Source organism: Zeugodacus cucurbitae, chromosome 2, assembly GCF_028554725.1.
Source record: "Zeugodacus cucurbitae isolate PBARC_wt_2022May chromosome 2, idZeuCucr1.2, whole genome shotgun sequence".
NCBI lineage: Eukaryota > Metazoa > Arthropoda > Insecta > Diptera > Tephritidae > Zeugodacus > Zeugodacus cucurbitae.
Window position 1 is genome coordinate 4,776,835 of NC_071667.1, and position 16,359 is coordinate 4,793,193.

At 35.9% G+C, this 16,359-nt stretch overlaps 1 protein-coding gene across 9 annotated transcripts in view; it reads left to right on the top strand.

The window, feature by feature from the left end:
• Positions 1-16,359, top strand: part of LOC105218387 (GATA-binding factor A) — a 31,497-nt gene that overhangs the window by 13,269 nt on the left and 1,869 nt on the right. For 6 of the 9 annotated variants that reach the window (XM_054234266.1, XM_054234242.1, XM_054234257.1 and 3 more), the window contains one exon: positions 15,733-16,344. In XM_054234266.1, coding sequence (XP_054090241.1) covers positions 15,880-16,344 — 465 coding nt within the window. In that variant the 5' untranslated portion in view covers positions 15,733-15,879. Of the gene's footprint in view, positions 1-9,145; positions 9,689-15,732; positions 16,354-16,359 lie in introns of those variants that run through there. The other 3 variants (XM_011193940.3, XM_011193941.3, XM_011193942.3) reach the window with 3 other exon arrangements.

Below are 16,359 nucleotides of genomic sequence, written 5' to 3' on the forward strand. Positions count from 1 at the left end.
AGGAATTAGCGCGGCACCGGACAAATGTATATGCAGTGCAACTACATTAGTGACAGCGACTGTGCTGAGACAGCGCCTATAAATACTGCCATGCGTCCCGTGTGACCACTGTCGCGGCACGGGACGCGCTGTGTGTGTGTGTGGGGCAAGGCGATGAAATTTGTATACCCGCGTGCCGAAATGTTGTCACAACAGTGTGATCACATTTTTATTGTTGCATTTTTTCTGTATAGTCACATTCTGCTATCTGTTTTTGTTCTTTTTTTTTTTTGGTAATTTTCCCCACGCTTTTAATACAAATAAAAAGTAAAGTAAAAGCAGAAAAAAAATTAAAAACAAAAAAACAAAGGTGCTCGCGGTCAAGATCAAAGCGCCACAACAGACGCCAGTCAGTTTTTGTGGCAAGCGCGGCAAGTAAATAAGTGCTTACAACTACATATGTATATACATATATTTGATTTTCGATTTTGGGTGACAAATTGTATTAGCGGCAAGGAAAATGTTAATTTAGAAAGAAAAGCTTTGAACTTTGACAAATTGTAGCGGCTATTAGAATTTCTGAATTGTAGAGAATATTGGTAAATCAATTTATTCTTTGAATATCGTCACATAATTTATATCCAGTAAGTGCGGCCAATAGCATATCAATGTCTATTATAGTTGAGCTGATAAATCGAGTTCGTCGCTAGAGTCTTTTGTCTATGTACAATACAAAGATAGCGCTTGTGTTATCGGAGTGTTTAACCCGTACAATTTTTCAATGATAATTGTCAATACTTGAATTTTGTAAAATCGAAATAAGACAGCAAAAAAGTACACACATACGCATGCATTTATATTGAAAAAGTTTATGTATATTTATATTAATCACCAACTTGCACCGGCCGATTACGGCAAATTAATTAACTACCAAAACGAAATTGTGTAGATAATAAAATTTTTAATGTCACTCATAATGGCAATGGTAATGAGACAAAGCATACCGGCGCATGCGCATAACGTACAATTTCCGCCATCATCAAGAAAAACGAAAAATTACACGCACACATGAGATATATAAGTATACATATGTATTATTGTGTGTGTGTTATATTGTGCTTGGAGTATTTCTCTTACACATTCGATATACATATGTGCATATGTATATAGGCAATTTATGCCTAGCCAAATTCTAAAAATTCATAGGTAACTCGTTCTTTTTTCTATTCAAATCAACTGAAAATAAACTTATCAGCTAAACTGTCGCATATTTGTTTATAACACACTTGACTTGCGTATTAAGCTGCCACCATAGCGACCACCCGTCGTTTATTTAAATTTCTGTGTTATTTTTTCTTTCTATACTTCTTGTCGACTTCAGTGCTGGTCGATAACCGCTTTTATGATAATGAATTAGTGAGTCAACGTACGACTTGTCAGCAATCAGTCAACAGCGCGACTTCAACAACTATATAATCTAGTAAGTGTGCTCTATTTCGTTTTACATGTGTACATGCCTCTATGTGCACTGCCACGTATCATTTCACTTGTAGTTTTAAGTTGTTTTTACATTTTCTCACTTCACAAGTTTATTTACATTTTTACGAGTTACGCGTCATATTATCAGCAACGACAACCAGTAGTTCATATCCATCAATCCATATCACCACGAAATATAATATTATTACTATGTACTCCACTTGTGTGCTTTTCAAGCGATTACAATATACTTACAATTGCATATGTATGTTCTTATCACTTGGTTGTGCAAGTTTTACTATTGCGATATCGCTTGGTTCCCACTATATATACAAATGTATCTCATATATAGGTACTGTGTATATAAATACTGCAAATTTAATTTCAAGTTGTACAAACATACGGGAATGCAGGTTACTATTCGCCACAATAATTGCGAGTATATCGAGTAATTATTACAAATGCAAATTTCGTTGCATTTTATGTATATTCAAACATATAATTATGCGTTGGATTATTTCATGCCTCTTGAAATATAGTTCTTGTTGTAATACTAGACTCTCGCAAACAAGATCGCGCACATTGTGAAACATGAACATCCCTATTACATTTTTTTTTGTTTTTACGAGGAGGTCAGTGTGGAATCCGAATTCAAACTAAACCTCCTACCGTCCTGTACCGTTCCCCCCGGTACCATCGTCAAGTATTACGTCGGGAGGATGGTTGAGTTACACTCATGCATACGTGGTGGTCAAAATGCATTCAGTCAAAAGTTGCATTTACTTGGCCCCACCTCTGTTGGTCTATTGCCCCACCTCTGTTGGTCTATTACCCCGCCTGGTTCATTGTTCGTCGCCAACCCTTCCCGTCACGCCAAAGTTTGTGTGTTCAAGTCGTAGTTGTTCGTTGTATTTAACAGCTCATTCTCCGCCGCTGTTCGCTGTCTCGTTGTGATTTCATAATTCTGGCAGCAGCTTCGCAAACTGCTTTCCAATTCTCTACTGATTCGACCATTTGGTTTACAAGGTTATCAGGAGTAGGGTCTATATCAAGCGAATTTTTGAGATGTTGCCTCTCATGGTTATATTTCGTATGCTTTGAAGCAGCCATGTCCTGTGAGGATTTGTGTTGGGTAGAAATCCACTTCACCATGCGTTCTATTTAACCATGGTTCAATGTTGGGGATCAAATGAAATGTCCAACGCCGGTTTCCGTTGTATTCCCAGCGTTTTGGCCAGCGATTTATCGTTTCAGTCCTGACACTTCTTTTTAGTGCCGTGTGCGGTAAACTACTGGACGGATATATAGATCAGCCAATCTGTTATATACACGTCTGGATTGGGCGTGTACCAGGTGTGTTCAAAAAATAACGGGAATTGTAAAATTTAAAATTTTACGGGTTTGGTGAGTTCAATAGCCAATATGTTTTTTTATTATCTTGATATACATGCCATTCACTTGAAGAACTAAAACCAAACTTTACAAGACGTTCCTTACTCCCGACCTGATTTATGGTGCAGCAGCGTGGGCGATGTCGATATCCAATGCGACGGCACTAAGAGTTTTCGAAGAGAAGATTTATGGCCCTTTGAACATTGGCAACGGTGAACGACATTGACATAGTCCAGTCTGGTACGACAGTCTCCGCCGGTGGAAGCTGAGGGGGATAAAGACCTCCTCTCGGTTGCAAAGATTAGGTGGAGAGGGACCTGGTCTCGGTTTGTATTCCCAATTGGAGTCAAAAATGGATATACGAATGGTGCGCTATTATTGATTGGGCTATAGTCCCGTAATATATGCCACTGAAATACGATCTCTATTTGCCTGAAAATTCACTCCTTTGTGTAATGTTATCGGCGTTGGAATAACTGCTACAATAAAGAATTCTAATGGTGAATGCTGATTGGACCTGCACATACTTTATAAAATCTAAAATGGAGAAAGTATAATATATATATAATGCCGTAGTAAACCCATTTACTTATCCCTTTCGTACAAAGCACGTAACGAATAAAATTCATAAATCTATTAATTTGTTTCACAATACAATACAGCTACTGTACACATAAGATTTGATAAAATCTTCTTGTCCACGCCTTCCTAGAAGACGCGTGCCGCAGGCGTTTTCACTGCCACGTATCGTATAAATAAACACTTCGTGTATGTGTGCATGATTTTGAGTTTGATTGCTCACCTGTGGCGACTGTTTATCGCTGTGCGCGCGCACACGCCGATCGATGCTTTAAGTGGCGGATCACATTTCACAACATACCCACACACACACACACAATCGAATATATTTTATTCCATCAATTTCTAGATGCATTAAAAATGATATTAACACCTATTAGCACAGCGGGCGGGATGCGAGTATTAATTAATATTACTCATAATAAAGTGTTGAATGCTAATTGAGAGCTGCAATTAATTTATTATAATTTAGTATTGCAATTAGAATATTAATATCGAAATGTTGTTATTTTTCTTATATGTATGTCTTTATTTTTATTTATTAAAAAAAAATATTTATACTATATTTAAATAGATATAGTTATTTTATTCAATTCATACAAGCGATGTAATAACTTTAAAGCGAACGCTTTTGTAATAACCACAATGTGTTTTTTTTAACTTATTTTTTCTCTTCCTCGAGTTTTTAAAACCTCACACTGTTTATTAAAGATTATGCTTATTTAAAAATAATATTTTATTCATCGTAGTTATTTTTAAGCATTTAATCAATTATTTTGATTTTATTTTTGCATATAAATGTGGTTAATTGATTTAAATTTAATTATCATATAAATTAGTTGTCAACATTTGCTCCATCTGCTCGTATATAAGATTATAAAAATTCTTAATAAAATCATATTTTTTGTGTCATACATAATATTTCATATTTCATACATAGTAGCCACTGGTGAGTTTGAATACTTTCACAATCACAAAAATCATAATTTCAATAAATTGTCAATAGACTTTGTAGTATTATCGATCAACTGTTCTCACCAAATATACAGCAAGCTGGAAGACATACATATCTAGCAAGCGCTGGGCTGGAGACATGTACCCACTCCCATGCCATGTGCCGCATATCGGTCGCAGCATCTACGCGCACCGCACACAATTCACTGTCAGACAATCGATAATTGCTTTGGCTCCAATATTTTTTTCTATTAATTTCCCTTCCACACAACCATTGAATGGAGCTAGAGAAAATTAGTTATAGACAATGGAGTGAACGACAACGACGACGACGACGACAAAAGTAACAAAGGGCGGCACAAACAATTAGTTAAAAAACAAACAAACGTCATGCCACAACTAATTTCAATTAATCCTAAAGCGAGAGCGCGTTAAGAGGAGGGTTTGTCGTTACAATAAGAACACAATCGGAGTGCCACTCCACTCATGATCATTCAATACTTACATAAACAACTGCACAGACACACAACAGCACATTCATATATATGTGTGTGTACGTTTGTGCAGTGTCTTTTAGCTAGTTGACTTTGTGGGTTTGTTGAAGTGTGTCTTGCGGCTGGCCGTCGGCTTTCAAAAGGTTTGTGGTTACGCGATTGTCTCAAGCGTTGTTGTTGGTTTAGTGATGGCGCTTATAATTTCCAATCTATTTCGTTGACAAGTGGATTGGGATTAGAGCTCTTGGTATTCGACTAACCGAATTAACTGAATAGGGCATTAGTCGTCAGTCATCGACTATTCGATTAACCGCTCATTTTCGACTATTCGGTTAACCGTTCGTTGTCGACTATTCGAATAGTGCAAGTTCATTAATTTTCTTATTTTTATTGAAAAAAAGTGAAACATTAAAACTAACAAAAAACTTCGACGAGTGGGTAGTCGGTTTTCTGTGAAGAACCGGTTTTTTTGGGTTGGTCAGTAGTCGGTTTTGCTCGTGCCCTTCTGCCCGAACACTTCTCAACCGATTTATACCGCACATTGAATATATCTGGAAAATACGGACATATATCTGGAAAATCAAAGGCTTTTAGACTGCAAACAATTTTCATTTATTCGAATAGTGACAGTATAACTATTTGACTAACCGAATAGTGCTAACCGGTTAATATTCGTACGAACGGTTACAAACCGGATATTCGAATAATCGGTTTTCAGTTTAATCGAATAATTTTAAGAGCCATAATTGGGATGCTATAGCGCGATATACATACTACATATGTGTTGTTGTTTTTTGTGTACTCAGTTCCACAAGTGACATACTGCCCGCCGTAGCGCCTCATATGAAAGTATGTATACCCGTATTATGCTCCCCTTAAAACTCACTCAAGCCTGCAATTGCTCTTAATTTTTCATTCACGTGCAGCATCGAACATTACCTTTGCGGCGCCTTTCGGCTTTCCTCCACCAAAAATGTAGCTGCTTATTTGTGTTTAAGTATGCACGCATACATAATGCACTTCATTACCGCTCTGCGCCAACTAAGTAGGTGGATAATGCGATCGGTTCATTACGTCAAGCGGCAAATGGTGAAACGAGAACTGCAAGTAAAGGCCAAAGAAATTGTAAACAGCAGTACGAGAAATTCGGCTCAGTCTCAACGCCAGACTGCAATCACATTGGCACCTCTTAATCTGCGCTCTTGTCTGCCCGCTGCATTCTATACTACCGGCTGCCGATCTTGATTTGTATCCACGAATTAGTTAATCTCCAATGGTTGCATAGTGGAAATGTGCGGCGATGCTGCGAACGGTTTGTCGGCAACTACAAAAACAAAATTGATTTGATTTTTGTGATGATTTTAAGTGGATTCTGTGACCCAATCATGATACACTTAAATTGCCTTAAAACGCATTGATTCACATTTGTATATATGTGTGTGTTTGTATTTTATTGATTGAGGGCGTAAAGTGCATGAGAGCATTTTATTGGGTTTTTATTGCAATTTTATTGAGATTATATTAAGTTTTCGACTTGCACACTGACAATTCAACAGTGTGAACTGGCAATAAAAATATTATTTTTTTTATTTCGGAAAGTATATACTTGTATATTCGTAATGAAGAATCACTAATGCTCACATATACTATTTAAGAGCTTTCGAGGCTTCCAAAACTCCTTTATTACATGAATCTTAAACAAACGATTTATTTTTGGCAATATGTACATATATTAAAAATTATAGCAAACCTTTTTTTCAAAATTAATTTAAATTTTTTATTACTCCATGATAATGACTTAAAATCGTTGTACAAACTGAAGGAATTGTTATTATTTTGCCAATAATTTGGACAAGGCTTTATAATTGTCATCAATAAACAGATTATGCTATAGAATCTCCAAAAATTACGTCATAGTTTTATCCCGCCGTGTCTGCTTCAAATTTCTGAAACATTTTGGTTATCAAATTTTTCTTTACTCACTGCCTTCTGCTCGGCACTTAGAGTGAAGGAGTCTTCCCTAACACTTACCTGTTATAAGCGATATTCTAGCATTACCGTTCATAACTAATAATACGAATTTTCGTAATCCAGTGGAATTAAATTTTAATTCAGTCTCAATATGGCCCTCCACTCCAGAGAGGAGTGGGATAGGTGCGAGGTAGATAAAGACACAGTGGTAAGCATCTATACGGACGGATCCAAACTGGATAAACGAGTGGGAGAAGGTGTTTTCCAGCAAAGCTAGATACCAGAATCACCTTCCGACGACTACCAGATCACTCAAAAGTTTTCCAGCGAAGGTTAAAGAAGATCCTCTTGTTCGGACAAAGAAGGTTCTTACAACCAGGAATATATTTACGTTAATATAGTGGAACTTCTCTAACTGTAATCAATATAATCCACAAAAAAACTTCGAGTTAGAGAGACTTCGAGTTATAGAATTTTCATTAAAACATACAATTTTTCAAAAAGCTGTAAAACATAGATTTATACCCAATTTTATTTATTTACTTGGCAAAAAGTTTTTGCTCTTAACATCTGTATCACATGCCTTTGTTACATGATTTATGTAATCCATAAGTGTAATATCATATGCTTTGTTCGCCTCCATACGATATAGAGAGACTGTTTTAAAATTTTGACTCGATAATAAATTTTTTAATTTTGTATTATGCCCTGGTCGAAAATTTCGATTTATGGAAGAAAATTTTTATGAAATTTGACTTCTATTGCCAATTCAAAAGTTCGAGTTAAAGAGATCTTCGAGTTATGAAAGTTCCACTGTATGTTCACAGGCAGTCAAGCAGCTTTAAAAACACTAAAGTCTCTAAAGTTTTCTTCAAATTTAGTGAAGGATTGCCTTGAGCTGTTAGTAGAACTAACTTCCTACATATTTTACGATAAATCTGCAATGGGTGCCAGGACACAGTGATATTCTAGGTAACTGTGAAGCAGATGAACTTGCCACAGGTCTCAAACCTTAATTGAAAATATAAAAATCTAATTTCAACGATTTGTTTTTTTAATTAATATTAAAATTAAAAATTAATACATAATATGTGTGCATATTACCCAACAATTACAATTATGAATTGCGCACTACACTAACAACATCAACTTATCAGTTCAAATATCAATTTCCCATATTCTGCGCTTCGGGGACGGATGAGTAATAATTTCTAGTTACAAATAATATTAGACAATGCATTAAAAAGGGGCGATTCCTTAATTATTTGTAAGTACCAGCCTACTTTCATACCTTTTGACTTCAGATTTTATCCTCTTACGAAAACACTCCGCTTAGCTACCGTTGAAGGCTTGTTCATTCCAAATATGCACTCCTTATATAAGTGTCCTTAAGTGCCTGTGTGTAATGTTCTCATATCCTAATTGTATATGTATACATAGCTATTTATATGTACGCACTGGGAAGTGGTTGAACCTTGACGCCACTTTCGACTTGAAATCTTTTTGGTCTTTGTTACAACTTGTGACTTCCATTGAATTTCGCCTCGTTCATAAATGTGACCAAACAAAGACGACGAAGAAAAGAACCTGTTCCGATTTCAAATAGCATTAGTTCCAGTCATACGCTTGTACATACATACATACATACATATACTTCGAAGCCGCAGCACTTACTCATATTCAAGTGTGTGTATGATTGTCTGAGTGTCCGTCCGCTGTCTGACATTCCGTAGTGTCCTAAGTGTGATTGCCCAATTTTGTGTAAGCGCCGTGCGCTGTTATTGTCATACGCCGTACGAAGGCAGCACCGCAGGCGACACTCAATCCGATCCTTTTCTGACTGTTTCCCGGCGTTGTAGCGCACCTATAACACTGCGCCGTCAACTGCATAAATTTGTGTGTGTGTGCATTTACCTGTTCGATTCGATAGTTGGACACTAAAAGAAAGTACACAGGCACAGTATATTTGTGTCTCATTTGCTCCCAAGTGCGTTGCGCGGCATTTCGTTGGTGCGTAAGATAGAGCAGGTTGTACGTTGTCTCCAATACTTGAGCTCCGCGGTTGACGTCAGAGCTGCGACTGCTTACGCTCTGCTGCACATTCACTGGGACCATTGATGAAATTGACTTTTTATATTGACTTTTACGCTAGCAAAAGAGCAAAAGACTACGTTTGTCAGTTCGTTCGTCCCTGTGTTCGTCTGTCTGTCCGTTGTCCATTTGTGTGTGAGTCGCTGTGGCTGCTAGTCTCTTCCGGACTGGATTTTCGGATTAAGTTTTTGTTTACTTTAAGGGGTTTTTTAGTTTGTTTGCACACCTCAAGGCAATCAGTTCGCTTTTCGTCCAGTTCGCAGTTTCTTATTTAATTCGATTGGTGCGCCTGCAATTAACTGCTGAGTCTTTGTTTCGAAAAACGGTTTTAATGTAGCGATTTGATTTTAATTGCCTCAATTTGTAATTATGCAGTTTCAGCGGCTGCAGTGATTTTCGAACTTCTACTGTGCACATTCGAAGTCAAACACATACATACATATATGTAGATAATGTACATATGAGTGTAAAATAAATAATTTGGGGTTTTATTGTGGTTATAAAGTCATTTCTATAAAAAATATTATCGTCTTTTTAACACCACTCATCGGTGAATATTTATAAATAAACATGTGTATAGTGCAACCGCATTTGATAAAAGTGAATAATTACTAAAAAATTACGTACAATTTGTGGCATAAAAGAAGTGGTAAAAAAGCTGAAAATATATACATAGTAAATACCGCAAACCATTTAAAAATTAAACGCATTCGACAATGGGCATATTAATGATTGCAAATGACAACAATGTAAGTGAAACAAATAAATTGAAGCAAATTCGTATAATATGTAATATTTATAAAAGGGTAGAAAATATGACATCTAAATCGTGCATAGTGTGGGGGCACTTACTACAGCTAAAAAATTAAGTTAACTATTACCATGCTATATTATAATATAATTCCGAGGCAAAAATAATACAGTTGAACTTTCCTAACTCGAATAATTCCTACCGGCTTCCGCCGTTTTTTTTTTGTAAATTTAAGTTTTTTTTTATAAAAACGGTTACAAATGTCGATGAGCCTTAGCCGCACTTTTCTTGGAATTAAAAAAGAAAAGCAAAATTTCCCGCAAATGTCGAGAATTCGGCTCAAAAAGTGACATTTTCAGTTGAGAATAAGTTTGGGATGCAAACAGATCTCCAGAAATATTTTGTTGGGTTAATGTTGTCACAAATATCCAAGATCGATATAAAACGATTTAATAGATTTAATCGACCAGTGCTTGACCCTAGAGACATCTATTGGAAAACGGCGGAAGCAAAGTTGTTGATCTAATAAAATAATGCTACTTCCCAAGCCTGTAGCGTTACAGCTAAACTCAGTTTATAGAAATCATAAAGCAAAGACAGATTTTTATTTCTACAGTCAAGTTTAATAATATAACAATTTATTTGCCTAATTCAATTGAAATAATGTAGTTGGGTTTGTACTTCTAAATAGTAACATATTTAAGAGATACAACATGACTATGTTATTGTGAAAAAAATGTTAAAAAAATTTAAGTAGTACTTAAAAACGTAATTTCGCAAATATCATTAATAACTCGACCTAAGCGGATGTGAACGAAGTAGTTGTAAACCACACCCTACACTTACAGCTTAAGCGTTGTGTGTTATTAGGAAAAATATTGTTATAAAATATGAATTTTGACCGAGGAAATTACCGAGAAGTAATTTAGTTTTCAGTCTACTTTGGTTCAACATTGCTTACTATACATCATTACCACAGGAGCCATCGTAACATTGTGGATTTATTTTATTTAGCTTATTAGTAAATATTAGAAATATTCAATATACATTAGATTCGTGAGAATGTTTCGCAGAAATAAGAGGAACGTTATAACTTTTATTTAGTCTTAGAAACATATTCAATGATTTAAGCTTATAACAATAAAAAAATGCAGTTCAATTTTTCCGAAACGAAAAATCGTCAAGAAAGTATCATAAATTGAAATTGATTTAAAAAATATTTTCTCGTATTATTAATTATTTTTTCCGATATCATGTTTATATATATACATATGTATAAGCGAATCGCTTCATTGTCTGCCACTAAACATTTTATAATCGCAACCAAGCAAGCGTGTAAGCTAAATCTACTTAAAATTCAGCGAAGCACATGCTTATTAGTCATCCGGTTGCATGCACAGTGGAACAACAACAACAGCAATAACAAACATTGAACACATCCTTTAACAAGATCACCCAACTAGCTGCACTTCCTTCGCAGGCTTTCAATTCTGTTTTGCTGAGTAGCTGACTCTCACGCACACAAGCCAACTCAACATCTCGCATGTACATACATACATATGTACATACTCTTGCCCAGAGCCCGATCCTTGGCAAAAAGTATTAGCAGCACCACCTCATCTGCGGTGATGGCAATAAATAAAATTCCATCGCAATGCAAATGCAAATGCAAACGCAAACGACCCGCCATCAGACAAATTGATCCACTCGAAAATGCATTAAGAGCGCTTTCAAAGCGAAATTCCGCCAACAAGTTCCGCACCCTTTGCCACTCGCCCGATTTGCTGCGCTAAGTAAGAGAGACGCGAGTTAGCGCAGCAAGCGCCAAGCGCTAGTGCAGCACAGCAGAGGGACTAAGTTGTAGCACTTCTTGTCGACAGCAACCGCGGCGGCTCCATCGGCTCAGAGTGCCATGTAATGGACGGCGGCTTCTTTGTTCGCAAGAAAAGCTGAAAGGTGTTGTCGTTGTGGTTGTAGTACAAAAAAATATATATCGTAATGATCTTCATAATAATCTAGATAGTTTATATATACATACATACATTCATATATGTATATAAATTTTAAATTCATACATACATTATTGTAAACAACTTAGTTAGTATCTCGAAACTATTATTTACAATAACACACTAATAATAATTTCTCTCTAACACTTATGTAAATCTCTGATCTATCTGTATAAGTACGCTTAATGTTCACAAACTTCATTATCACAATTAAGTTCTGCTAGATAACGATCTGCGCACCTCGCCACACTCACGCACCTCATATCAGCATTGCTTTAAACGTCCGAATGCTTCTTTCTACCTTTTGAAACATGCAACACTTAACATTTGTTTTCGTCATTATTAGAGTTCGGGTATTCCGGCGCTGTGATTTTTCAACCGCCCGTCTGCAATGGCACCCTCATCAGCTTCCTCATCATTATCGTGCACGAAAACACACACTTCGCACCGCTTATGCACCCGCACTGCGATCGCACTGAAGATCACTTACTGGGTCCTGCCTGAAAGCCAGCCACTTCACTCCAGTTCCAAGTGATGTTCCTTTGTTTGTTTTTATTTGCATCACTTGAGTGACAAATTATTAACGATCACCACTGGCACCGGCTCCGGCACCACTTTAGTCCCTTTTTTATGGAAATTTTATTGCTGTTGGCTTAATACATTCAATCTACATTGTTCCTTTTCATTTTTAATTCCTCTCATTTGTTTTATTTCATTTTCCTTCTTCATTATATTAATTTGTGTGTGCTGTGTGGTTTTGTTGTTGGTCCGTTTTTAGTGAAACATTATTTTTTTCGCTCCTCTTCTTTCACCTTTGCTTGTTGACAATTCGTAAGTTCGTCTCCACTGATTCCCTGCTCCTCGCTCCACATTCCATTTACTTTCGTGTACGCGCTGCGCCATCCGGCACTTTTGGGTTTTGAAGTGGCCGCCACTGATCTTGCGCCTTGTAGGCAGGTTGAGCGCTCGCTTTGATCAACTGATCGCGCTGGCGGCCGGTGCCTGGTGGCTGGCGTCATTATCCACGCGTGGTCACTATGTGTCTTTATATTTGTTTTTGTTGGTGGGTTGACATATTGCCTAATAGAGCCGTCTTAATTTTAAAAAACACAAATTAAATTACTTACTGTTAAATACTAAATATTTGATTATTTTCATAATTATGTGTGAAATGATATAAACGGTGATATGCTGTCAATATGCATTTATGATTTCTACTTTGCCTCTACTTCGCTTTTATACTTGTTACCGTTTTTCCCACATAATGATGGATCAAACGTTCTCGCCGCCGTTTTTAATAAAATCATGATTAATATCAGCTGGGAAAGGTGTTGAATGTGTCGATCCCTCTTCTAATTACCGCAACACGTAGTACATACATACTAGTATACTCTTGTAGTTAAAACTGGTTACTGAAAAATCATTTTGCCGTCGGAATGTCAGTGCCACAATTTGATTACAGAAACTCTTTGCACACGGAAACCATTTAAGAACATTACAAATTTACTTATCAGAAGTTGGAAATATTTTTTTCTTGAAGGAGTCTTTTTAGAGGTGACCTCAAAATATATATTAACAAAAAAAAATTAATATTTTTTGAATAATGTTCCATGAACAATTTTCTCATTGTACATATCTGATTTTTTTTTGAAAATTTTTAGAACCAATATATTAGTAGTACCTAAAATTTAGTTAGATTGAGCACAATTAAAAAAAAATTATTAAAAAATATATTTGCAAGCATAATTATGCGTTATTATTTTAATATTCTCGTATATATTTTCAATTTTGTAATATCTTCAAGATTTCACTTCAATTTGTCGATGACTCATCCATCTCCATTTGTTTGCTAAATTAATAGAAATAGAAATATAGTATAACTGTTCTCATTGAGTTTTCAAGAATATGAGTTACACCTACCAGCATCTTTTGAACCCATACGCATCAATGGTGATTGCTTTAAGCCCAACAATATCATGGCCAAGCCCAATAAAATCAAACGTGTGGGTGATAGCAAATCGGCGTAGTCATTGCATTTCAGATTTGTTGGTCCTTTAGCAACGCCAATACGTGGAGTTTCTTTTTTGCCAAACGCTGTTGTTGTAATTATTAAAAATAGCAACAGGACGGCAGTTTTCATGACAGAAATTATTTAATTTTCCCAAATATGTTTGTATGTATGTAGGTAATATCAAAATACCGCTGAATAACTAAGTTTTACACTTTTTAATGCGTTTTCTGTAAGCGCGTATAAAATATTGTTGTATAATTTACAATTTTGTGATTTTAAGTAATTTTGTAATTCTGTTGAAAATACTATTGACACTTACATATGTGAGTTCCAAAATTTTTTAATATTTTTGAAAACGCATTCTATGCTCTGCAGTTCTAAAGTCGATAAGTGTGTTGTGTTAACTGTATTCGGTCATCGGTGGCTAACATAATCAAATGCAATTTAGTACTTGGTGGATCCTTGATTAATATACCAACCTAATCAACTTTTAAAATTATTGCTTGAATACAAATTAATCTATATATATGTATATGTAATTCATGATTAAACAAGTCTTTTCTTACGTTTTATTAAAAACATTATATATTGAACGTCTGCAAATACATACATTTTAGAATATTCAAAATATTAAATAAATTTTTATAAAAAAATTGAATTTATATTGTATTTAATCGGTGAATATATGCACATGTGTAGATTTTAGTCAAAACGCATAAGTCTTTTCTTTTGAAAACCATTTTCGACATAATTTCAAAGTAAAAGTAGCCCGACTCTTAAACTTGAAAAATAAAAATGTTTCAAACCCATTTGCACACTTCGCCTGGTCAGCGGGGCATCTGTTTTCTGCCTTGGCTCTTATTTAAATACATTTCAACTGTTCGTTCTTCAGTTTTCATACATCATCGTTATTTATTTTGGATAAGATAAAAGCATTTTGCCTTTTTGTCGATTTTCGATTTACAATTTATTGAGTTGCCAAGTAATGTCGACAATTGTATATGTCTCTATACATACATATGTATATATATTTTTACATACGTAAGAACATTTATATGAACACATCTTGATACTTGAGATCGCTGAGCGATTTGATTATATATGTATACAAGAGTAGTATTGTACAATTGTAAAATATGAATGGTTGTAAATTCATACACTTAAAACTTTGCATTACAATTCGACAATATTTAGTTGCTAATTTTTAGTTAATATATTTTAAAACGTTGGACTCCACATTTTTTTAATTTGTTTAGTTTAAGTAAATAAATACTGGAAACAGAAGAATTATTATTCAATAATTTAATTAATATTACATAGCATATACCTTATGTAATTCAATACATACTGTACAAATTATCTAACGAGTTCTGAACTAAGTGCTAAGTGTAACTTTTCAACCTCCGCTTTGCCGCAGAGTTAACACACACCAATTTAGGGCATTAAGTGTAGAAGTCAAGTGCCATTGCGGCACCACATATTTCTTTTGTCTTATGTATTCTTATATATATTCTGGTGCAGCGTCTATATATATGAATGCATACGAAGAATAAGTGAAAGAATGCGTAAGCAACTAATATACACACACTCACTCTCATACGCACTCTCACACAAAAGCGCTCTCAATCTCCTATAAAATGGAATTGAGATTAACGTGCACAAGAGAAAGGAAAAACTATAAAAATGGTGGCGATGTCTTGTATTGATTTGTTTGATGGGGTGGTTCCTGTGGCTTTGCGGCGCTACAGCCAATCAGAGCCAAGCATTTCGGTTCCATTTGTTTTCACTTGAAAACTGCAGACAGCAATGCACTGACAAGACTATTTAACTAAAGTTCTTTAATAATTAAGTAAAATACTTAAAAAAAAACAATAAAAATATAAACTTTTAACTTAATGATTAGTTTTTGTTATATTTTATGTTGTTTAGTTTTAAACACTTATTTTAAAATATATTGTATTATTAATATATATATTATTATTGCTTATTTTAACTTGATTCTATTTTTTTTTTTTTTTGCAGACCTCTCCTACAACGCCTCAAACGTCGCCCAGTGAGCATCATTCCCTGCAAACGCAATTTCATAGTCAATTGTCACGACAAGCTTACAGCAGTCACCTGCCGTTTGGTCAGTCAACTGCGTCGCAACCACAACAACTCCCCACAAAAATGTATCACTCCAGTGCGGGATACCCGGATCTGACGGGTGGTGCGGCCGGCAATGGCGGCTACCACCACCAAACGGCTATGAATGCGCCCGTCTATGTACCCTCGAATCGCGCACTCACCCAGAGTCAGTACAATCACGTGGCTACACATTTCGGCACTGCCGCTGCACAAAACGCCTGGACGACAGACAGTTTTGGCACGGCGCATGCACAACTGCCAGCACAATTCTATACGATGGGCTCTTGGCGTGCCGCCTATGATCCTACCGGCTTTCAGCGCTCGTCGCCCTATGAGAATGCGATTGATTTCCAGTTTGGTGAAGGTCGCGAATGTGTGAATTGCGGTGCGATAAGCACTCCGTTATGGCGACGCGACGGTACCGGTCATTATCTGTGCAACGCTTGCGGTCTCTACCACAAAATGAACGGCATGAATAGGCCGCTCATCAAGCCGAGCAAGCGACTGGTGAGTGCAGTGAGT